Genomic DNA, 25,872 nt, shown 5'->3' with positions numbered 1-25,872 from the left:
ATTATCAAAACTGCAGGAAGAATTAATAGATTTAGAGCGAACACAAATTGTCAATAAAGAGTCCAGTATCATAAATAAAATCAGAAATTTAAAGCAAGAAATAGATAAAATATTAAGCGAGGAAGTTGAGAAAAATATTAGATTTATGAAGCAAAGATATTACGATTCAGGCCCTAAAGCGACAAAGCTGTTAGCTTGGAGGCTCAGAAAACAACAAGCTGAAAATACAATCCACAAGATTAGAGACCCTGTTACAAAAAAGATTACTACTAGTATTGATGGTATACAAACGGCTTTTGAAAATTATTATACATCTTTATATTCTCAAAAAGAACATAGTAATGAAACGACTATACTTGAATTTTTAAACTCCCTAGACCTTCCTGTACTTGGTAAAGAAATTAATGATAAACTTGTCTCCCCAATAACAGTAGAAGAAATAGAAAAGGCTATTACAAGTCTTAATGCTAACAAGTCACCCGGTACCGATGGTTTCCCCCCAGAATGGTACAAATCCATAAAAGAACATCTGCTCCCTTTACTTGTAACCTGTTTCAATTATGTTTTAAAAGAAGGCTCTCTTCCCCCTTCTTGGAACGAGGCTTTTATATCAGTCATCCCTAAGGATGGAAAGGACAGGACGGAGTGTAGTAGCTTCAGACCTATTAGTGTTTTAAACACGGATTATAAACTTTACGCAACCATCCTAACCAAAAGAATGGAAACTGCAATGCCACTATTAATAGATGAAGACCAAACAGGTTTTATGAAAAATAGACAAACTCAGGACAACGTTAGGAGAGCCTTGCATATTATTCAGCAAGTTAGGGAGGAAAATATTAGCTCAATGATCCTCAGTTTGGATGCTGAAAAAGCTTTCGATTCGGTTGGGTGGGAATTTCTCTATTTAGTGATGAACAGATTTGGCTTTAGTAAAGATTTCATACGCTGTATTCAAGCTCTTTATTCTTCTCCTACCGCAAGAGTAAAAGTCAACGGGAGTCTTTCCAACTCTATAACTTTGCAACGTGGCTGCAGGCAAGGCTGCCCAGCCAGCCCTAGTCTATTTAATTTGTTTATTGAACCTCTAGCTCAAGCAATTCGGCAGGAAGACGGACTGAAAGGCATATCCATGGAAGGTGAGGAGTACAAAGTAGGACTTTACGCAGACGACGTATTAGTCACAATCCTGGACCCGGACTCTGGCTTACCTATATTAATGAAAATGTTAGAAACATATGGGACACATTCAGGTTATGTTCTTAATGTACACAAAACCCAGGTCTTGACATTTAACTATACTCCTACGCAAGACTTTATTACAAGGTATAATTTTAATTGGAATTCAACTCATATAAATTACCTTGGAGTACGTCTACCTAAGGATCTCTCACAACTATTTGCTATTAATTATAATTCAGTTAATCAAAACATATACAATGACCTCACTAGATGGGCCCTCCTCCCTCTCGACTTTGGCAGTAGAATTAGATCAGTTAAAATGAATATTCTTCCCAGATTACTTTATCTTTTTTTATCGATTCCAGTAGAAATTCCCCAGAACCAATTTAGAGAATGGGATAGGCATATTTCTCGATTTATTTGGAATAAAAAGAAACCAAGGGTAAAATTCTCTACCCTCCAGCTGCCGGAGGAAAGGGGAGGCATGGCACTCCCATCCTTAAGAAAATATTATTTGTCAGCTCAGTTGAGGCCCTTGGTATATTGGTGTAACCCATCCTATGTTGCCAAATGGAAAACTATGGAGTTATCTTTAACGGATTCACCAATACAATCACTGCTTGGCTTTGTTGACGGGGAGAATGAAACTATACAAGTAAAGAATCAGTGGGTTAATCTATCACTAAAAGTATGGAGGGAAGTTGTTAAATGTTTTCAACTCCAAAGAGACATTAGACAGCTTAGATGGCCAGCCTACGACCCTGACTTCATACCAGCACTGCATGATCATAGGTATAGACAGTGGGTATATTATGGTGTTACTGCTATTTGTAAGACCACTGAAAAGGGCGGGTTTAAAAGCTTTACCAACCTATGTCAAACATACGGGCTGGGCGGACAAGACTTTTACAGATACTTGCAGCTTCGTGACTACTTTTGTAAAAAGATAAGAGGTGCTAATTTAAGAGAAATGCCAACTATTGTTCAAATATTTATTGATGCATATAATTCTGGGAACATCAAAGGTCTGATAAGCAAGTTGTATTGTGGTATCATATCTCTGAACAAGGACTCTACAGACTATGTGAAGGAACGATGGGAAAAAGAACTGAACATTGTAATAACTGAAGACATATGGCTGAGTGCGTGGACAACACAGTTTTCCTCCACCAACTCCCGGACCTGGAGGGACTTCTGTTGGAAAAACCTGATTCGTTTTTTTATCACCCCGAAACAGAAGTCTAAACAAACTGGTACCCAGCTAGGCTGCTGGAGGGACTGTGGGGACATTATGGTCGATCATGCCCATGTCTTTTGGTCTTGCCCACTTATTCAGACTTTCTGGAAGGGAGTGGCATCGATTATTACAAAAACATTGGGCTTCAATATCAGTGTAACTTTCTTGTCTCTCTATCTTGGTTATTTCCCTAATAAGCTAAGTAAAGATGATGCATACCTCTTAAAGATTTTGCTGGCAGCAAGTAAAAAGGCCGTCACAAAGTGCTGGCTTCAGAAAAATGCCCCTACTGTTGGTCTCTTTGTCAACACTGTTGAGCAGTTGCATCTTTTGGAAAGAATGACTTACTCCATACGACTTCAAAAGGAGTTGGGTGAAAAGCGATGGAAAAAATGGTCCGTTTATTTAGCTAGTCAGACAGATTTGGTATAGACATTGCACCACAAGCGTTTTTCTTTTACGCCTTGGAGATAGGCGAGATTGCCATGATTAAGTGATTATCCCATGACCTCCTGTTTATTTTTATTTTTATTTTTTTGTGTACGTGTTTGCTGTTTCTGTTTCGTGTCCTACATTATTATTCTTTTTTTTTTTCCACAGTTTATATTGTGTGGATAATGTGAAAAAATACTTACAAATAAAAAGTTTCAAAAAAAAAGAATTCTTAGTGTGTACAACTAGATTTCTAAAACTTTTGTTGTTATGAAAGACAAGTTATTTGGACCAAAAAAACATGAACTTGAACTTGAACTAACTTGAAATTAGCTGGTACAACTATAAGAATTAAGTTGCCTTGAACAGTTGCCTTGAACAAATTTCAAGCCAGTTGCCTTGAAATTTCAAGTTGAATTCACTTTTTATTTTTTTACAGTGTACAGACAGTTACAGTTATCTCTCAGTTACTTCCTTCCTTTAACTGCCAGCTGTTTCTCCACCCGTCTGTCTGTCTCTTCTATTTAACTTGAATCCCTGCTGGTAGGGGCTGTTTGTCTGTCTCCCTGTATTCATGGCCAGTCTCCTTGCTTGCCTATGTGTGTGTGTGTGTGTGTGTGTGTGTGTGTGTGTGTGTGTGTGTGTGTGTGTCTGTGTGTCTGCCTGCATGCTTCCCTGCCTGGGTCTGTCAGCTGGAATATCGCTCCATTATTGATGATCCATCAGTCCCTTCATTAGCTCCCCCTCCAGTGTTGCTGTGGATGTTGGGCTCTGGTTCCCTTCCACACAATGGGGGGGCAGGGTGGGAGATCAGACAGCACGGGTGTGTCTTTGATGCTGCGGGTCTCTTCCTCTGTCCTCCTGATAACTGCGGGAGGCTTTAATGGGCTGCGGGCAGAGGGATGGGGGGGTGGGGTTGGGGGCGGGGGTGGTGGTGGCGTGCGGTGGGGGGGGGATGTTGACTGACAGACTGTGACAGTGACAGTGGTAATAACAGTCAGAGTGAGACAGAACGGTTTGCTTTTCTCCCCCCTCATGCATATGCAACAGGCAGACAGGTTTGAGTTTAACTCGACTCGTTCTGCGTCTGTTTTCATTTTGATAGTTGTTTGAGGCGCTTCCATAATGATGTAAAAAGCGAAAACTTTGCGGTGACCATGTTTGTAGTTCCCCAGCTGTTTTATGAAGATTAACACCACGCCATATAGCAGGTTTAGATTTCCATTTCGAAATGTTGTTGACGTTTTGCACAGGAATGAACTAGTGACATGCATCATTGAGAACGATGACAATCAGAATTTATCTTTTACCAGACACTATGATCAATACATATTTATATTCCAGTTGATATGACTGAAACACTGTGGTATTCTTTTGTTTTGACCATATAGAACTATTATCATCACTCGTGAACTCGACCGATGCAATCAATTCTCAATGCAGGACAATATATATTTATACTCTGACTGGTCAACTCACAGCTTGGTTGTCTCACTTTCTCCTCATCTCCATCTGGCTTATTTTGCCTCTGTGGTTTCCTCTCCTCCTCTAGCTTCCTCTCCCTTCCTCTCCCTCTCTCTCCCCTTTTCTCTCTCTCACCCTTTGTCTCTCCCTCCCTTTCTCTCCCTCTTTCCCCTTTTTATTCTCTCTCCCTTTCTTTCTCTTGCTCCCTTTCTCTCTCTATTTCCATGTCTCTTTCCCTCTCTCGCCCTTTCCCTCTCTCTCTCCCTCTCCCTCTCTCTCTCTCTCTCTCTCTCTCCCTTTCTCTCTCTCTATCCCTTTCTCCCTCGTTCTCTCCCTTTCATCCTCTCCCTCTCCCTCTCTCCATTTCTGTCTCTCCCTGTCTCTCTCTCGCTCCCTCCCTCTCTCTTTCTATTATTTCCACAACATCTCTTAGCGGTGTGTGTGTGTGTGTGTGCGTGTGTGTGCGCATGTGTTTTCTCCCCGCGGTCCAGTATTAATGAGTGAAGGTCAGCGTGTCAGCGCTCTCTGCATTGTTGTGTCAGCGGAGACCTCTGCTACAGACACTGCTGTTAGTCGTGGCCTTTAGCTGCCGCTCTTCAAAACACTGGACACGCAGCGGCCTCGGCATTCAAACGCGCCGCAGACCCATGCGAGCGTGCGGCGGCGTGTCAGACATCCAGGCTACTAGGAAGCAGGGAGTGGGAAGAGGTGCGACGGTACAACGGCACGACGGACGTTAATACCGTTATTAAAGTTGAACGGAGATGACGAGGGGGGGGAGTGAGTTTGGATTGTTGGTCTGAGGAGTCGTCGGGTTCTCGTGTAAGAGTAATTAGACACGGTCACAATACCACAGGGGCCGCACTGTGTCCACACTGTGTCTCAAGGACGAGAGGTCTGCAGATAGGATGACTTTAATCAACCTATCAACATTCCTCCGAAGGCACTTTTTTTTTGCATTTTTGTGTGTCTGTGTGTGTGTCTGTGTGTCTGTGTGTGTGTGTGTGTGTGCTCTGCGGGGGAGTCGCGGGTAGCCTCCTTTCCATTCTGTCCATCTGGTGTTCAAGGTAGCCGTGCAAGTCAGCACTTTTCCGTATGCACACACCCACACACACCCACACACCCCCCCCCCCCCCCCCCACACACACACACACACACACACACACTCACACACACACTCACACTCACAGACACACCTCATGTGTGCTTCATTATTCAGTGTCTTCATCTTGTAAAAACATTCCATTAAAAACAGCCTTTTTCTGACAGGGTGGACTCCTTTACACCCCAAACCCTGTCACCACACACACATGCACACACATGCCTACTCACACACACGTGCGCGCTCGCGCGCACACACACACACACACACACACACACACACACACACACACACACACACACACACACACACACACACACACAGATATACACACACACACACACACACACACACATGCCTACACACACACACACACACACACACACACACACACAGACACACACACACACACACACGTACACACACACACACACACACACACACACATGTACACACACACATACATACACACACACACACATACACCTGAGGACAAGCAGGCCGTCAAATGCAAGTGTGTCAGCTGCCACATGTTCTGCAATCAAATGGACAGGAAATGACATGCAATTTGTCAAGGCAGAGCTGATAGCCGAGCGTACCGGCTGTCCAAACCCGGTCCCACTGGCCCACGTTAAACCCAATCAGCTGCAGGGCCTGGTGTTCCACCGTGAGCCTTACACGATTTCAGAGCAGAGCGCTGCGTGGAACACAAGCTCCTTCTCCCTCTGCCGTTGGTCTGATCATCAACCTCACTGATCATCGCTGTGGTTCTCCCAACCCTAATTTATCCGCTGTTCATGTATGTATTGATCCTCCACCCATCTGATCATCTTCCGAGATCACCGGGCATCTCCTATCATCTCTGATCATCTCTGATCATCTCCTATCATCTCTGATCATCTCCTATCATCTCTGATCATCTCTGATTGTCTGATCATCCTCGCTCACTCTGTCGACCCTCTGACAGACTCCTACACTCCTATATAGAGTCTCTTTATAGTCCCTGCTCCCGTCCAGCACCAAGAGATATAATACTAAAAGCATGGTGTATGGTTACAGGGTGTAAATAAACTAGTGTAGGACATCATAACGATAGAATAGTGTACTCAAATAAAAGCATATAGAGTGTGGACACTGTCATTTACTTTTGGTGTGTAGCTCCTGTTGGTTGTTGCCAGCCCCCGTACGAATTATCGTGCGGCGTCCCTGTTGTTTTATGCATTTATTTTGTGTGCTCTCGATTCATAGTTCAAATCAAATCGTGGGGCGAGGAAAGATTGCGCAGGACTTTGGGAAAGGGAAGCCGATCGATATGTTACAGCGGGCTCTACTCTGGATGAGGGTTGTATAGGGAAAGGACAACAACTGATAACCTGCGTTCATGTACAGGTAATCCATTCGCTGGTTACACCCCATCTGCCTTTATTATCTACCAGCCAGATTTCCGAGCCTCGCACTAAACATATAACAAATCAATACGTTGCAACAGAGACAAAAATTGATCAGATTTTAAAACGGTGAGGCACGCCGACCCTGGTTTTTAATGCGAGGCCGCTCAATATTCACCGAAACAGAGCGCTCGTCGCATTCTCTTGTCGATCTAATTAACACCTTAGGAGCCGTACACATGCAGAGCACACAAAGGGACCGGAAGTACAGGGAAAGCGCTTTACCGTGCTGGTATGCTCAGTCAGTCAGTTCATAAAAGCAGTAACCTTTAATCACATAGGTCACATAACCAACCCTTTTGTGCCTGTTTGTCTGAACCCGCTCATCCTCCAAATCAATCTCCGCTAACCCTTCATAGCCTTCATGTGTGGAAAATCTTTTAAATGTATCTCACTTCTTTTTTTTCTCCCTAACCCTCTCTCTCGCTCTGTTTGTCTTCTTCTCCCTAACCCTCTCTCTCACTTTCTCTCTCACTCTCTCTCCTTCTCCCTCACTTTCTCTCTCGCTCTCTATCCTTCTCCCTCACTCTCTCTCTCCCCTTCTCCCTCACTCTCGCTCACTTTCTCTCTCTCTCTCTCTCTCTCTCTCTCTCTCTCTGTCTCTCTCTCTCTCTCTCTCTCTCTCTCTCAAGGTGCTGGAGGGTGGTCCCCTCTGAACTCTGACAGGTACCAGTGGTTGGAGGTTGACCTCGGTGGGCGGACCCGCATCACGGCGGTGGCCACACAGGGCCGCTACGGCAGCTCTGATTGGCTGACATCCTACCTGCTGATGTTCAGTGACACTGGGAACAACTGGAAGCAGTACAGACAGGAAGACAGTATTGGGGTGAGTCTAACAATAGAACTGGCAAGAATGCATAATTGATGTGTGCCTTTTGCCTTTTTACCAACAGTTCTTCCCTTGATTTGTTTTATGATGGTACACCCTGCTGCACTTTCAGTTTTCAATTCCACCCTCAAGTCCTTTTGACAAGGGACTTTAAGTCACCATAAAAGGAAAATATATATTTTCACCTTGGTCATATGTAAATTTTTTCCTTGATGTATGCAAAAAAAAAAAAAAAAGTAAGTAAGTATATTTCACTTCCACAACTAATAAACCTAGCTTCCTCTAGTTCAAGGTGACCGTCTTCCCTCTCAACTTAGACGACCATCCGGGCTCGCGGGCTAGCATGTTGGGCTAACTCGACCCCATCCCAATCGGAAGTCAGCAGGAAGCGAGGGGCCCTTACACGGCCCGCGCTGTGGAAGCACTTTACAATAAGCACAGCGGCGTTACACGCTCCGTTCCTCCATTTGTACTCATGTGAATGTAAAACAACCCCCCACACCTGCCCCCCCCCCCCCGATACAGTACCCATGTGATGTCACGAGCGCAGCCCCACGGGGAGCGTTGCAGCTACCAGGGGGTGAGGCCCCTCATAAAGCCTTTAAGGGCTGTATTTATAATGCATGGAGAGGGGAGGGAGAGGGGAAAGGGGGGGGGGACCCGGTGTGCCCGCTGACTGGACCCCAGCGCCTGCCAGGACACATTAGCCTCCACCCTGTACATTGACGGGAGGCAGGTGGAGAGAGAGAGAGAGAGAGAGAGAGAGAGAGAGAGAGAGAGAGAGAGAGAGAGAGAGAGAGAGAGAGAGAGAGAGAGAGAGAGAGAGAGAGAGAGAGAGAGAGAGAGAGAGAGAGAGAGAGAGAGGTGGAGAGACAGAGTGAGAGAGAGGGAGAGAGAGAGAGAGAGGTGGAGAGAAAGAGAGAGAGAGAGAGAGAGAAGTGGAGAGAGAGAGAGAGAGGTGGAGAGAGAGAGAGAGAGAGAGAGAGAGAGAGAGGTGGAGAGAGAGGTGAAGAGAAAGAGAGAGAGAGAGAGAGAGAGAGGTGGAGAGAGAGAGAGAGAGGTGGAGAGAGTGAGAGAAAGAGGGACGTGGTGGGTGAGGAGACTGAGTGGTTTACTAGTATCTATAGTGCAACAGAGAGCGAGCAAAAGAGAAAAGCAACTCCCATTATAAATCCACTCCCTTCCTTTTTGGAGAATGAAGACGTATCTCCGGCATTGGCACTGTGCACCCCCCCCCCCCTCCCCACCACCCTCTCTTTCTTTACCGGTACATCTTTGTCGGCAGCCTTGTGTGAAATGTCGTCCATTCCCTAGCTGAGAGCGAGAGACAGAGTGGCGTTGCGTAATTGGTTGACATACAACCTCTGGTTACGAGTTATGACCGCGGAGGCACACTGCCGCCGTGCAGACCGCCGTCTGCAGGGGAACATAAGGCTTGGATCCTTTTTTTACGACAAGCTAGTTATCATCATGCTCCTCCACCCACGGCAGGCATAACCCGGCCCACCACGAGGGTCCGTGATTGGTGCAGAATCAGTCCGGTGGACCACCAAGTGTCTGTGTATAACCTTGCGAAGCTCGTCTTTGTTAAGAGTGTCAACGGCTCGTGCAGGTGATACACGCCTATTAACGGATATGACGGATCGTGCGCTGTATGAACGGGATGCTCATGTAATTTAATGGCCTGGAAAGATGCCTTCTGTCCTCTGCATTTACTACGTGTCTTCCGTGTCAGGTTTGACAATCAAGTCACGGTTTTGGGAAGCGCACACGTGGCGATGAAGGGGCGTCCTTCTGTCTGTCCTTAGACTCACCTCCTCTCCGATTTATTCAACCCCTTGACTCCTTTCTTCGTCTATGCACTGGAAACCTCTTGAGGATTAGATTATTTATTAATTGATTGATTCAATCATTCATCGCAAAGACACCTCAGAGCCCTGTCTGATTTAACGCAGAAAAAAATGTATGGCAATCCTTAGTAGTACTGTCAAGAGAAGTGTAGGCCTGTCGATGACGCACATGTCACAGAAGAGTGCTGACTTACGTATACGAGCAGACTAATGGTTAAAAGCCCACAAGCAAAAGTTAGTGTGGAAGGCTGTGCATGTGTTCACTGGTACATAGATATCACTGGAAAATTGCTGATGGGCTACAACACTGTGTGGGGAAGCGGATTCGCACAAAAAATGGAAGAAGCCAGGGTTGCAATCAGTTTCAGACCTAAGAAATGAGGTCACAGGCAAGGAAAAGTTTGAGAACCACTATACTAGAAGCTGCAGAACATTGAGCGTAGCATTGCTGTATCAGGGCCGGCATATTGAGGAAATGCATGTGGGTAAACATAAATTTTAATACAGCTGCACGACGAAACACACCATCAAATTGTATGAGCTCCCACACTCCCTCCCACGCTTGCACATGTCTCTCTATACCTCCAGGGACCAGCCCCGACCCCTCACACTCACTTGTTCCTACAGCATCCTACTGCAGACCCACTTCTACACCTGCCCCCCCATACCCGCACAATGGAGACCTTTAGCGCTGCTCGACACGTTCATCCGTGATCATCTGCGGTCCTACCCCTCGTGTTCACCTGTGGCCCGCTCGCTGGCCAATTAAAAGTCTCACAGCCACTCAAGGGTTGCCCTATTTTCCTTTTTTAAACAGGGCTTGGAAAGAGCACCGTTGGTTCAATCGCTCTTCTCCTGCTCCTCACTCCCACTCAGCTGGGATGGGCTTTTTGTTTTTGCCCTTTCCTGCTTTCAAAGAGAGCCACAGCCCTTTGCTCTTCAATAAAATGCAAGGACGCTCTTTTTTTCCTCTTATTTACTCACTCATCTCTTCATTATTTTTTAGTTCCCGCTCTCTCTCCGTCTCTCTCTCTCTCTCTCTCTCTCTCTCTCTCTCTCTCTCTCTCTCTCTTTCTATCTTCTCTTCTCTTCTTCTTTCTCTCTCAAAGGGCTTTGTTGAAAGGGAAAATTATATTTATATTGCCAAAGCACAGAAAGTTAAGTAGGATACAGAGAAACCATACAAAATAAGAATTATATATATATACAATACATCATAAATAATGAATGGCTGGGATAGGTGTGAGTAAAGCAAACTTTCTCCCAGAAAGAGGTCATAGAATGACTTATCTTTACCCATTTCAGTAAACATTAATAAAAAATATAACATACTGGGTATATAGGGCTATTCATTATCCCTCTCTCAACCTATTTCTCTCTCTCGCTCCCGTCTCTCACTCTCTTTTTATCACTCTATTACTAGCTCTCTCTCTCTTTCCCCCTCCTGTCTCACTCTCTTTTTATCACTCTATTACTAGCTCTCTCTCTCTTTCCCCCCTTGTCACTCGCTCTCTTTTTATCACTCTATTACTAGCTCTCTCTCTCTTCCTTCCCCCCCTCGTCACTCGCTCTCTTTTTATCACTGTATTACTAGCTCTCTCTCTCTCTCTCTCTCTCTCTCTCTCTCTCTCTGTCTCCGGCACCCACAGTGTTGGAGGGCTGGCCTTGTAGACGCCGGTCATATTTCTGAGGGCAGTACAGCAGGTTCAGAGCGATGCTGGGCCTCTCGTCTCGTCTCAGGGACGACGTCAAGAGTCATTTGTAGGGCTCAACGGCCGGCCACTCATCCCGTCTCAGGAGAACGCTGCCCCGGCAGGATGATTATATAATGCTTAAGACGCTGCGCTCCCCTCAGCCAGAGGAGATGTTAGAGGAAGATGCAGGGGCCGTTTTTGAGACCGCCAGACAGGGGACGGGGAAAGAGACGCCGGAGCCGCATGAGAGGAGAGTGGACACTGCTGTGTTCTCTCGCGGAGCCATGTGGGAATTGTGATGCACACACACACACACACACACACACACACACACACACACACACACACACACACACACACACACACACACACACACACACACACACATGCACAAGGCCCACACCCAGAGATGATTAAAGGCACTCTTTTATTTTTTCGATTTCTGAGAGAAACACGATTATGAAAAAACACATATTTGCATACAACAATTAAAAAAACACTTTTGTGGAGAATATCCCCCGACTAGATTGGGCCACACAGAGCTCTTGGCTGTTTGGTAGGGGGGCCCCCGAATTCTATAACAAGCCTTCCAGTCGAATGCATCGCCACCGTGACGCCAGGGCAGCCTTGTCCATCACGTATGACAGCTGCAGTGCACCTGCCCGGGCTGAGCTGCTGGGGAGACGCTGATGTGTTTAAGAGGGAAACAGGGTGGAGGAGAGAGGGCCACAACGTCAACAGCACAGCCCAACATTAACATCCAGGGGTGTACGTCTCCTCTCCCCCAATCCAAGTACACACAACCCACGGGGACATGCTCGCCGTGTTGACACAAGACAGATGGCATTAAATGGGATAATAATCAATGGACATTATGGAAGCCGTTACACACGCAACACACACACACACACACACACACACACACACACACACGCTTGCACGCACACACTCACATGCATGCATGCGCAAGCACACACAGAGTATCATTACCCACACGCACACGTACACACGTACACAAACGCACACGCACACACACACTCACATGACAACTGGGCTGTCAAATTTGTGTTTAATTAACACAAGCAACTGACCAAAAATGTTGCGTTCTGTGTGAAATCCAACAAACAACAGATTGTGTGGCGCTGGCTGTGTAGAACCATGCAAATGGACCAACAACACACAAGGCTCTTACATATTTTTTCCCACTGAAACTCTCCCATCTGGCTCTTTCTGATCCGCCTCCGTGCTGCGCTGTTAATGATTAACCAAGTGTGTGTACACATGAATGAATAATGCATTGAAATGTGACGTCGCATTGCTTGTATGGAGAGGTGAGGGTTTTCTTTTATCAAAAAAAAAAAAATCCTGAGAAGTATCACTGTGGTGAAGGAAGAAAGTTGCGGTTGCGGTTGGGGCTGTTACTTTGAAATCAGATCAGCTACTGGGCCTTCTGCTCCCTAATATAATCATGCATATACCAATATACAAGCAGTGTGATCGATAGCCTTCTGCTTTCCCCAAGGTTGAAACTATTGAAATGTTCAACTGCAAAACTGTTTTTCTTTTTTTTTTAACAAACCTTAAAAATGCATGAGCCTCCAGTATGCAACAACTTAAAGGTGTTGTGTGTAGCATTTTGTGGCTTGGCAGAAATGTAATCTACATTTTTTTTTTTAATTAAAGTGTAAAAGAGGGGCATTTTTAATCTCTAATTACTATTCAGTCGCCAATAGAGGCTACTCAATCCGACACACACACTGCCAATTTAAGAGAATGCTACTCGTCAAGAAATAAAGTCACACCATGGACAACAACAAGATGAATACGTTAAACCGTGAACGCCCATCTGTTCGGATGACGATAATCCATACAGTGTTTCCTACGTTATATTGAGTGTGTTTTTCCTCCCCAGTCGTTCCCAGGTAATACCAACGCTGACAGCGTGGTGCAGCACACCCTGCAGCAGCCCGTCCTGGCTCGCTACCTGCGCCTGGTCCCGCTGGAGTGGAACCCCAGTGGACGCATCGGGCTCAGGCTGGAGACGTACGGATGTCCATACGGTGAGCTGGCTCTCCCTTCCCATCTTACACAACATCACGCCCTCTCTCTAGCTCTCTCTCGCTGCCTCTCTTACTCTTGCTTTCTCTCTCTCTCTCTCTCTTTCTCTCGCTCTCCCTCTCTTAGTGTTAAGAGCCAGACATAAAAAGTGAGGAAAAAGCAAACCCCTAAACAGACACGCACACGACTGCACAGACACGTACACACACACACACACACACACACACACACACACACACACACATACACACACAAACACATGGTTACACTCACATGCGTAGCATAACAGTATAACTTTCTTGCCTTGTTGGACCTTCTTGCTGCACCATTCTTTAACACACACTGTGTGTGTGTTATGTGTACTATTTTGGACTTAAGTCATTTAGTTTACTTTTAAGAAAAAAACACAGAGTGATCACACACACTCTAACACACTATTTCATGCACAGGAACATGTGCTTACAGCACAGGAAATGTTTAGCACCGCCTACGCTGTTCCGACCTGTCTCTTTCTCTGTCTTCTGGTTCCAAGTGCTAAAACACTTAAATTGTGTTTTCACACAAAAAAACAACAACAACTGCTTTTAATTTACAATCTCACGGCACCTTTTCCAACATTGACATTACAAAACAAATAAAACACGATATTATGAAACAGAAAGTGTTCAAAGCACTCTGTGTGGGACTATCTACTGCTGACACGTTTGTCTGGTGATGCGGCGAGTGCACACACACACACACGTTTTAAGTGATGGAAAACAGGAACTGAAAAAGTAAACAAACCACGACATATCCCAGAAGAATGTATCCGCTACACCCTACCAAATATCTTGTGCAGAACGGATAGGAACATGCACCTCAAATTCAGCTTATAAACTCAGGATCTTAGTGATGGGGTCTGAACGCCTTGCTGTTTTGTGTAGGTTGTACTTCCTCTAAGTCCGATACTCCGTAGCTCCACTCAGCTGCAATGGGAGCTGACGTTAATTGGTCACTGCCTGGGCCACGGGGGTGTGTGGTAATGGGTCACACGCTTGCCTACGTAGTCTGGAGGGAATATAGACTCCACCCATTACGTCGGCTCGAGGGAACAGAAGGAAATCGATGCAATCAGGCAATTAGGTGAGATTGAAATGGATTTGGTGGAACATCGTTTTCTGAGGCTTAATGCACACCTGGAAAACCCCATAATTAGGTGTAAATGAGGGATTTCGGTTGGCAATCGCTTTAAATAGATGCAATAGATTTCACTGATCAGGTCTGTTCATGTCAGGATGAGCTAGGAGATGTAGCTCAGCAGAGAGGCCTCGTTTGGCAACATGATTTTCAGAAATTAATTTTTTACACCATCTGGTTGCTATGGTAATGATCATGCAACTAAATGGATGCAACTCCAACTTTCATACTATATACCGGTATATATAAGTCACTGTAGTTTTCCCCACAACGACTGTTAAAGAATGAAAGCCTTCAGCTCACACCTCAATTAAATCAGGTTTTTTTTTTTTTTTTTTTCTCTGTGAATTTGGTTTCGGGAGCAAAAGATCGAAAGGATCTAAGTTCGAACAAAAGTGATTGCTGCGGTGACAATAATGACACACAAAAACATTAATCAATGGTTCAAACACTAATGGTAAAAGTTCAAGGTATATTTCCCTGAGCCAGTTAGTATAGTTGTTATAACAGATTGTTTGTTCACTTGAGGGAACAGTCTCAGTTATTCATCTTTTGTTATCCTGGAGCTACTTAATGCTCTTATACTGATTATTGCTCCATAATATTTCACAAGGAATACTGTGCCGGACTTTTAAAACATCTCTTCTACACATTTTCTTATGTTGATTAAAAATGTTTAGCAGAATGTACAATTATTAATAAAGTTAAACAGCTAGAAACTTGGAGGGCAGGACAGGTTTTGTGTCACTGATGTTAGGAAACTATTAGCTAGGTGTGTGTGTGTATATGGGTTTACGTGTGTGTATTTGGTGTGCGTTACTGTGGTTGTGTGTATGCACACTCGCACGTGTGTGTGTGTGTGTGTGTGTGTGTGTGTGTGTGTGTGTGTGCGTGTCTGTGTATGTGTGTTTTGAGCAAGCTTTGCCTGGCTCATTAAAACACATTCAATTCAAAGAATGTCTGTTTTGGCAGGACAGGAAATTGGGCCTGGAATGAGCTCAACTGCTCTTCTGAACATGAGGGACTTTAAACACTGATGGCTGCTGGGACTACCAAATACAAGCCTCTGTTGATTCTGTACCCGTGGATGAAAAACAAAATGTGGTCCAGGTATTCAAGGACTGAGTTGATGAAGGGCTTGGAGGTTGTGTGTGCAGCCATTTGGGAGGTATATATTTTTTTAAGGGTGGGGAAGCATGATTAAACCATGAATACTATTTCAGTCTCAAAGATGGTTAATGGTACCTAACCATTCATCAGTGGTGACGTTGCCTTCTCATTATCACGGTTAGTTAAGAATATATTAGGAAGAGATAAGAGATTAGCACGAAAACCGAGACTAGTGCTAGACTCGTTTAAATTATAAAATGGATTGAGCAGATGCAGACGGCTGTTAACATCTTAATGTAGCGCTTATACCACTAACACAGAACTGGGTGTCTCTTCCCCGGGGTCGGCCTGACCTCTGGGGAAGCACAAACTACAGCCATTGTGTGTATTTTCCATGTTTGCTGTGAATATCTTATAATTAAGTGTATTGCGTTGTAGTAACAGCCAGGAGATTTTCAATGAGGAAATTAGTCAACGGCAGTCCCCAACATTTCATAATGAGTAGAATCAGAAACAATGGAAGGTACGCTCAGAATGAATGAACATCTGCCAGACGCTTTGTATGCCAGGGTCAGCAGCAGTGTGAGCATACAGCTTCATGAATAGTCACCTTTTTACCGTTTAGTAAAAGTTTGGTTGTGATTTAAAACTGCGTAGGATTCCAGAGCTGTATAGTGAGAGACACACAAGAGAGCAAGATTAAAAAAAAAAATGGCCCTTCTTTTCTATCTCCCTGCCTTTTGTGGTGGTAAGTGTCCCCGCCATTGAGAAGTGTTTCCTTCACGCAGGCAAGATGGATTCCCCGGACCAATCAGGGAAGAGAGGCACTGAGTGTTCAGAAATGAGTCAGGAGCAGTCTCAAAAAGACCATCGAAATGATCTCATACAGATGCAGGCGCAGTCAACTTTCTCCCAGCATTTCACTCTCTAATAGCTAATGGATGGTTACAGCATGTCTAACAAATTACACTAAAATTATAGCCATGAATCTTAAGTACAGCACCTTTAGATAGGCATGTTCTCTATTTAAATCAGTGGTTCACAACCTTTCTGGGGCTGAGGCACACCAAGGTCCCAAGCAGAAATGAAAAAGCACACCCACTTAAAGGGCATGCTTATGATAAATGTCACACACATTACTGCCAGAGTATAATTAGGATATGATCCTTTCCCCAATATTTCACACCAAAAAAATACAGCTGTATCCAAAATGCATTAAAAAACTAAGAAACAATTTACATTGCGCAGCATAATTTATCCATATAACGACTCATAAATAACACTAATTATAGTAGGATTATGTAATAAATCTGCCCAAATTATCGAGGCGCACCTGTTCCTGCCTCAGGGCGCACCGCTGGTAGTGAACCCCCCCCCCCCCGCGCGGTACAGGTCGTTAACCAGCCCCCCGTCGGTGTGGTGGTTTCAGGGTCCGACGTGGTGGGCTTCGACGGTGCCAGCGGCCTCTCGTACCGCTGGGCCCCCAGGCTGAAGAAGCCGAGGGCCAAGGACAGCGTCTCCCTGAAGTTCAAGACCCTGAGGAGCTCTGGGACCCTGCTGCACGCCCACGGCCCCGCCGACCACAGCCTGACCCTGGAGCTGGAGCGGGGCCGGCTGCGACTGACGCTCCGACGAGGTATGCGCACCCCCCCCGAGCACGTTTTGTGTGGATTGCTCACGGCTGGCCACAGTCTACTGTATATATATTTATATATATTTTTTTAATTTAAATTTGTTATGGTTCGTATCATTTATTTAAATGTATTTTTAGTCAATTAACTCGAAAAGATGGGCTCTTGCCAAGTTGTGTTCTGTTTGTGTTTATTTTGATTATCATTTATTAATTAATTTATTTGGCTTCAGTAACATGCATAATTAACTTGCCGTTTTTTTTAATACATTTTGAAGTAGTTTGTGGTATTTATTTAGTTTTTGTCACAAATATTGGATTGTAGGTTTGAAATTTGTTGACAGCGTATATGTCGCGGTAGTTCTGTTGGTTTGTGCATTTGTGATTAAGACTTTTCTGTTGGGCTCACCCTGCAAACATGCCTTTCTACCGACCCTGGTTCCATTCCAGCCAGCAGCCTTTTCTTGCATGACTCTCCCTCTCTCTCTCAACCCACTTTTCAGTCCATCTTCACTGTCCTGTCCTTACAATGTCTACAAATCTACGGCTGTTCCTTTCCATTTTTCGAATTGTCTGTTTAAGGTCTCTCCATTCATGTTAACTAAATTTCGATAGATAGATATACATAACATGTACCATGCCTCACAAATTACATACGTCTGTAATACTCCTGCCTCACAATACAGTGTGTACCCCTGTTATTTGGTGTCCCTGTTCTAGTCAACAGTGCCTTACGCATGTGCTGCACACAGGCTATAGATAGGCCGATAGATCTCAGAATGAACCAACTATATCTCAACAAACCAACAATCAGAGCACCGGAACAATAGCTTGTGGTGTTAAGTCTCGGTTGGCCCATCGCTGAGCCATCTCGCTGAGTGACACCTAGAATTGAGCCCCTGGGCATTTTGTGTTGGTGCTTGCCGATTCCACCCAGGTCCATGTGGGTTCCCTGGGGGGGGGGGGGGGGTGGGGGTGGTGGGACCCACATGGATGGATGAAAAGCGAAGCACCCCTCTCTCTTCATTGCAGATCAACGTGGTGCAGCCATTCCCTATTAAAACATGATATGTTTTCGGGACGCAGATGAACGTGTCGTCGTAGTGTTGTGTGTAGTCATTTGCACAGGAAAATCGTCAGACACACACAGAACGTCACAGTGCCTGAAATCCCTCTGAAGCTCCACACACAGGATGAAACGGGATAAAGGGACGTTGTCCCTTGGATTTAAAAATCAATGTCTGCTCTCTCCTCATTTTAGATTGAATTTCTCACATGATTGCCTATTGAGTATACTTATTTATTTTAGAACCTGCATGAAGAACCTGAAATAGCGATAATTCACAGCCTCCGGCGTCAATCCTCTCTGAATTTCCGAGGGAGCGCCTGCAGCAGCCAGCGGTAACTAAAGGAGTTAATCCTCTAGCGCAGCAGACAAGCGCCCGGGCAGCGTCTGTGTCTCTGTCCACTTCCAGCGCTGATGGATGGGGCAGTCAGCCCAACATGTGTTAGGGCTGGACTCTGTGCAGCACAGTGGAGCAGCACGGCAACGCATGATGCATGACCTGCACAAAACCACACAGCTCAGCACTGCTCCCAGCCAATAGGGCTTCTTCCTCCACCTCTGTGTGTCTGTGTGTTTGTGCGTGTATGTGCGTGTGCGTGTGTGGTTGGTCGTGTGCTTGTGTGTGTTTGATACAATGTATGTATCTGTGTGAGTATACTATCTTAAGGGAGTTTATGTGTGTGTGTGTGTGTGTGTGTGTGTGTGTGTGTGTGTGTGTGTGTGTGTGTGTGTGTGTGTGTGTGTGTGTGTGTGTGTGCAAGTCTGTGGAAAAATATATCCCTGTGGGTAATTTCAGTGCGTGGGTAAGTGGGTGTGTTATTTCTTCATGCCTGTTTTTCATGTGTCTGGGGTGCACGTGTTTGTGAGGACACAGAGTAGGGCATGTGCGTGTGTGTGTGTGTGTTTGTGTTTTTGTGTGTGTTTATGTTTATGTGTGTGTGTTTATGTATGTGTGTTTGAGATTCAAAGGTGTATATGTGTGAGCATACTATCTTAAAGGAGTTTATAAGTGTGTGTGTGTGTGTGTGTGTGTGTGTGTGTGTGTGTGTGCGTGTGTGTGTGCGTGTGCGTGCGCATGCGGTTGTGTGCGTAATTGGGGTTAAAGCGGTGGTGCTACCCGCCTGTATCAGTACCTTATGGTTAACCTCCCATCAGACATCCCATCTGGATGCCCACCATCTGCCGTCCCACAAGTACCTCATCAAGTAAACCTCCTCCTAAGAGTGAACCTGCCTTCTTCAAGGAGCTCTCTCCATAATGAGACCCTCCTCCCCTCACTCATGTTCACGTCTTCGGGAACATTTTCACCCCGGGGGTGAAAAGGGGTGGACGTATTTCCTCATCTTCAAAACACACCGTTTTTTTTCCTTAAGGAAAAAATTAGCAGAGACCATGCAGAATCCCTGGTCGGTGACGGTTGTATAATCCGGACAAAGTCATGTCGTGTTATCACATGTATACTGGCTACCAGCAGTTGTTTTTGTGACGACATCCCCTCCATTTCGTATTCTCGTCTGATCTTAGCAATTTACAATTCAGATTTGTGCTTTTTCCGAAGCTAATGTACTGGAATAAAATCTGGGGAAAAGAATGGTGATCATTATGCACCATATGCACCATAGCAACCTGCACCACGACCACCCGTCTGCCAACAGAGCTTGCCGTTTCTATGTCATTTGATGTAATCTGGGTCGGAAAAAAGACATAATCACCTGTTCCCTTCATCCTGCCGTGAATCCTCTTTGAGCCTTTGACTAACAGCGGAGAAATCAACACAGTCCACAGCATCACAGCATCACCACAGCATGCAGCTCCGACGTGGCCATAATCACGTCTCGTCGTTGGATAGGATGGACAGAAAGAGCGGCCCTCTAATTAAACCCTTTCCCAGCGACGAAACAATTTCCTTTGAGAAAGAAATGGTCCACGCTGTTCAACATTAAAGAGGCTGTGTCGTCTCAAAGAGATGAAGCCTTATTACGAGGAGTGTTTTTCGCACATGTTGACGTGGGATTTGAATACCCCGTGTTTAATACAAACGGCTCCCTCATCTGTTTGGTTTATTATTATTACCCTGTCTCTCTATCTCCCTCCATGCGTTGGTCTTTCTTTACATTTCCTAGTCACGTTTCCATGATAAGCCCGTCTCCGCGCCTCGCATACCTCATCATGCACATTGCAGTGGTTTCATAGTGTCTTTAACCACAGTCTTGTAGCGTGTGTTAATGCCCATTAGGCTTGGATCAAGTCCAAACCTGCTAAACGTGTAACCGCTGCTCTCGTCCGTACCAGTGTTTCCTGTCCATCCACACTAAAACGACTCCGGTATCTAGTTCACGTCACAATCACACAGCACCATCTCCCAAACTATTTTCCAAACGTTTTGCCCTTCTGCACAGGCAACCCACGCCTGCTGTCTTTCCAGACGTAATCCGCTCTGACCACACACTTTGAGCTGCAAGATGCAATCTCGGCCTACCAGCATTGACCTGCACAGGCAGCTCCCCCCCGGTACAATCTCTAGTCTTTATCTGGTCGGTATCCGAGGTGTGATACATGCAACCCCATCGTTCAATGATCAGCTATGCAAAAGGTTTCGGTGAATATCTGGGTCTGCAGGCGTCACGGTCTTTGAACCCCCCCCGGCCATGATGGCCATCCTTGGCTTTTTTCACTCACATTCCTCAGCCAGGGGGCGGGATATAAAAAGCCTTTTTTTAACGACCTGCGCTCCCTTGGTGTGACCGGGTTGTGCCTGTAAGCCCTCTGCCTCCGTAGGTTTATTCCTGTCTGGCAGACTGTGGGTTGAAGATATGCCCAGGGAATGGACGCTGGAGCAGGCCGGGAAATGAAGACTGAGGGAAGAGAGAAGTGTGTTAGCGGTGCACCATCTCTTGTGGCTTCTCTGTTGTTTGTTGACGTTTTATGTCTTCATAGCCCATGTCTCTTAACCGCCCTCGCTTGGACTGAAACAATGATTTGACCACAAACCACTTTAAGGTCTCCTCTTTTATTTTTAATGTGTTCTTGTTTTTCTTGTCTCTTTTGCTTCCCCTCTCTCTCTCTGTCTCTCTGTCTCTGTCTCTGTCTCTTTCTCTCTCTATCTCACACTCACACTCTCTATGTCTCTGTCTCTGTCTCTGTCGCTCTCTCTCGCACACACTCACTCTCTCGCACGTGCTCTCTCTCTCTCCCCTTCATGGGTGTTTCATCAATACACGGCAAATGTTCCAGTACGTTTAGCACATCAAACATCAAACCTTGTTCACGCTCTTCATCTGTACAGGTTGGATGGAAAAAAATCAATGGCGCAAATCATTACAGTACATAAGATGAAATGACTTGCCTCATATCAAACACTCCTACAAATGCTCCCCATGGATGGTCTCCCCACGTGCGGTTTACCCCCTTCCATTTACCTTAAAATTGTTCCCTATCAGTCACGCCTCCACAGGACGGCTCATTTCTCCGTCCACGTCCATTGCCTGCACCCGTCCTCCCTGTCTTCCTCCTGGATCAGTTTGTACTTTGTAGTTTGCCCTCTGGTTTCCCCCAACGCCATTTACTTAGTTTACAAGGGCTCGTGATTCTACATGCTGAAGATCCCTCTCCTCTCAACCCACCGTCTTTAGTTACGGGAATGGATTTAAACGAGGCGGTAATTGAAGACTCACAGGAACACATCCATCATAAGCGGTGTCCCGTTATCTTAAGAGTCCGGCCGTTCTCAGAGTCTTGTAGCGGTGGTCTGAACATAATGGTGTTCAAGTGTTCAAGTGTGGACTCCCTAATGAGATGAGCGGGATGAGTGGGATCCTTTAAATATTAATCTGCAAGAAACTCCTGCTGATTTAGATTTTTTTATCACGACAACAGTGGTGGTCTTGGCATAGACCCCAATATGGATGATTAGCGAGGAGAAGAATAAAAGCGGAGAGAGAGAGAGACGCTGTGCAGAAGAAAGGTTTCAGAACGCGGCGTGGAAGATGTATGATGGATTGTTTGTGTTTTATGTACATTACTTCCTTCTGAAGATTTGTATTTTATATATATGTATGCTATTGTTATCAATGTAACTGTTGTGGTAGCTGAGAATGTACAATAGCATCTGGAAGGTATCTGGTTTGATTCAACGGCGTTGAATCGTTTGTCGACTGTGAGTCGTTTAATTAAAGTACTGTAGAGGCCCAGTAATTGCTGGAAAAGGGCTATATGAATACAGCCTATTAGCGATTATGTTGCTGCTACCACATTCTGCCGACATATTCCTAATCCAATTATTTTTACTGCTTTTGACTCTTAATACTAATGACCACTCGGAATCGAAAATAAAAATAAAAAGGGTAACACATTTTACCGAATGCTGTGGTCCAAAAAGCGGTCCAAAACATAAACATTAGTCTAAAATCTGTTACTGTTTGGAAGTATTTTTTTTCTGTCTAATGAGGGACAAAGTGTCATAATGTTAATGGAAACCAGCCCACCATTTCTCATCTAAAAAACATTGAATATGAAGAGCACCCCTCCACTCAACTCAAGGATTGAGCCACTATCTATTTTTCGAGATCTCTCACTGGCTTTGATCTTTCCACTTCACTTTGGAGTGGGATGTTTTTCGTATAATACATTTTAGTGATGTAGTTATTTTAGTGATGTCCGTGGTCAGAAAGTGACCACATATCACCACAAAGTGATGCTACGCAACATGGACACAAACGTTTTCTACCACATTAAATCCTGGCAGGGCAGGTTTACAAAGCAAAGGTTGCTTTAGTACTACTATTATAGAGGCTACATTACACAGAAAAGAAGGGAAGAATACCATATACAGAAATATATTTCGCTGTTGGACTGAAAAATGTATTATGACTGCATCACATGGAAATACAATAATCCATCAACATATTTGTATGCATACATCATTTTAGAGCATTATGTGTATATGCAAAGTGTATATGCAAATCAGATAAATGTGTAAATAAATGAATACATTAATTCAAAAAACAAAAGGACGGGGAAAAATTGTAAACAGATGATGCATATATTTTCATCACTGACCCCCACCCTCCTCCGGGGCTCCAGGGCGGAGCGGGTCCCCTGTGCCCTCTGAGGCCCAGCGGCAGGTGTCCCTGGGCAGCCTCCTGGACGACCAGCACTGGCACCATGTCACGCTGGAGCGGAGCAACGCCCACGTCAACCTCACCGTGGACAAGAATGTGCTGCAGTTCCACGTCCCCACGCCCCTCAGCCACTGGGAATTTGACCAGGTGGGCGGGGGAGACACGCACACGCACTCTCACACACACACACACACACACACACACACACGCACGCAAACATGCATGTATGCTAGCACCCAGAAACATACACAGGACCGCACGCACACGCAGATGCACGCTAGCACACACACACACACACACACACATTCTACGCACACAAACACACACACACAAACACACACACATACAAACACACATACACAGGTATGCTAGCACAAACATATACACACACACAGACACACAACCCCTCTGGAGAGATGACACATACATGCAGAACCGTACCATGTAAACACAATCTGTAGCTCATATGAGGCATGTATATAGACATTAACGTTAACAAGTTTAGTGGTTTGTGCAGAACTATGTATATATAGGACTCTACTATGTCTATTGTACCGCTGCGGCTCCATTAAAGTGAGGAGGAAAACACATCGGAAGTTAAATAATAACAAGGGATTTATTCAGGGTTAGGAAAAAGGGGAGCGGAGGTTAATCCAACATAAAGTCTACCCGGACCCTGGGGTTTAATTCCTCCTTAGGGGGCATTAGGCTTGCACTGAGAGCCAGTATAAGTGACAGGAGGTTGAAATGGGTGAGACACACTAAAGTTCACTATTCCCTTCCAATCTCCTTCTCATTATCAAGGATTCCTCTGCAGGGCCTTTGGCCACTTTCCTCCTGCTGAGGTTGCCAATCATGAACATATATACACGGACGTATATAACAAGCCTGGCCATATAACAGGACTGGCCTGTAAATAAAAGTCAACGGGGAGCCGCGTTTGTACTGGATAACAAGCACAATAACGTTTACAAATGTCAACCGATTACAATACAACCGATACACATTTTTGTATTCATATTCAATATTTATAAAAAAATAAATAAATAATCAATTAGCTTTTTATCCAGAAAAAAACACAGCTCCCCCATATACCCATATTTGTTTACAGGCCAGTCTCTGCCTATACTGTACGAGCCAAAGGCTAATGTGGCGGCTATGTGTATATGTCTGTGGTTGCTGACGGGGAGAGGCAGGGCTCTGTCGCTGGCAGGACGTGGGTTGGCTCATTACTGCCAGGTGTTCCACATTACCAATCGAGCAGCAGCTGAACCTGGAATGCTACTGATTAGCAATGACTTGGTCGAGTGGTTGGGATGGGTGTTGTCCATGGTGCTGAACTTATCCTTTCCTCTTTGAGAGGGTCTTGCCTCTGTAGGTTCTCCGCAGCACCGGTGTACACGGTGAGAAAATACACTAAAATATACAGACCCCCTATGTAGCACTGGGATGCTAGTGCTATAGGTGGAACTGCGGAAAATGGTGAAGTTGTGGTGGAACTTAGAAATGCCTTGAGGTGTAACAGCTATATACTATAATTGTTTGCACTACTGCTAATATAAAACGTAATCTCTTCCACACAGCAACACCAGCATTTATTCTGTGATTTTTCTCAGCCTCACTTGTCAAATTGAATAAAAGTGTCTAAATGACTAAAAGGAAATGTAATATAGTGTGTATATAATATCACCTATACTGTAGATCAAGGTAAACTTTATTATCCAAGTACAAAATGTGTGTGTGTCTGTGTGTATGTGTGTGTGTGTGTGTGTGTGTGTGTGTGTGTGTATGTGTGTGCTTGTCTGTGATTGTGTGCTTGTGTGTGTGTACTTGCGTGAGCGTGTGCATATGTGTTTGTGTGAATATATGCACTTGTTTGTGTGTGGTTGTGTGTGTGTGTGTGTGTGTGTGTTAGCTTACCTGTGTGTGTGTGTGTGTGTGTGTGTGTGTGTGTGCGTGTGCATGTGTGCATGTGTGCGTGTGTGTGTGCATGTGTGTGCTTGTGCATGTGTTATGTCTAACAACACGTGATGACTTAACGGAGCGCCCTGTGGTGTGATGTCCCCGTGCAGCTGAGCGTGGCCGCGGCCCCTGAGCGGAGCGCTCACAGGGGGCTGTCCGATGGCCACTTCCTGGGCTGCCTGGAGAACCTGCTCTACAACGACCTCAACCTGGTGGAGCTGCTCAAACACAACAGCCCCCAAGTCACTGTCCTGGTACGTCACACGTTATGTCTGTGTGTGTGTGTGTGTGTGTGTGTGTGCGTGTGCGTGTGTGTGTGTGTGAGAGAACGTGTGTAGGTCTGAGTGTGTTTGTGTGTGTGTGTGTGTGTGTGGGTGTGTGTGTGTGTGTGTGCAGGTGTGTGTGTGTGTGTGTGTGTGTGTGTGTGCCTGTGAGTACACGCGTGTTCGGGTGTGCTTGTGTTTCTGCGTGTGTTTGCGTGTCTGTGTGCTCGTGCGTGTGAGCGAGTAGGC

General features: G+C 45.2%; 1 protein-coding gene across 1 annotated transcript in view; it reads left to right on the top strand.

Moving 5' to 3' along the window:
• The window catches only part of cntnap3 (contactin associated protein family member 3), a gene marked incomplete at both ends in the record, with an annotated part of 120,847 nt that overhangs the window by 36,737 nt on the left and 58,238 nt on the right, over positions 1-25,872 (top strand). Inside the window, 5 exons of the mRNA XM_084481475.1 lie at positions 7,498-7,691; positions 13,151-13,298; positions 17,012-17,218; positions 23,361-23,545; positions 25,471-25,614. Coding sequence (XP_084337601.1) covers positions 7,498-7,691; positions 13,151-13,298; positions 17,012-17,218; positions 23,361-23,545; positions 25,471-25,614 — 878 coding nt within the window. The remainder of the gene's footprint in view (positions 1-7,497; positions 7,692-13,150; positions 13,299-17,011; positions 17,219-23,360; positions 23,546-25,470; positions 25,615-25,872) is intronic.

Source organism: Micromesistius poutassou (genome assembly GCF_964030765.1).
Source record: "Micromesistius poutassou genome assembly, chromosome: 16".
Lineage (NCBI taxonomy): Eukaryota > Metazoa > Chordata > Actinopteri > Gadiformes > Gadidae > Micromesistius > Micromesistius poutassou.
Note: the sequence above shows the minus strand (reverse complement) of the source record. Positions and strands in the feature narration are given on the sequence as shown.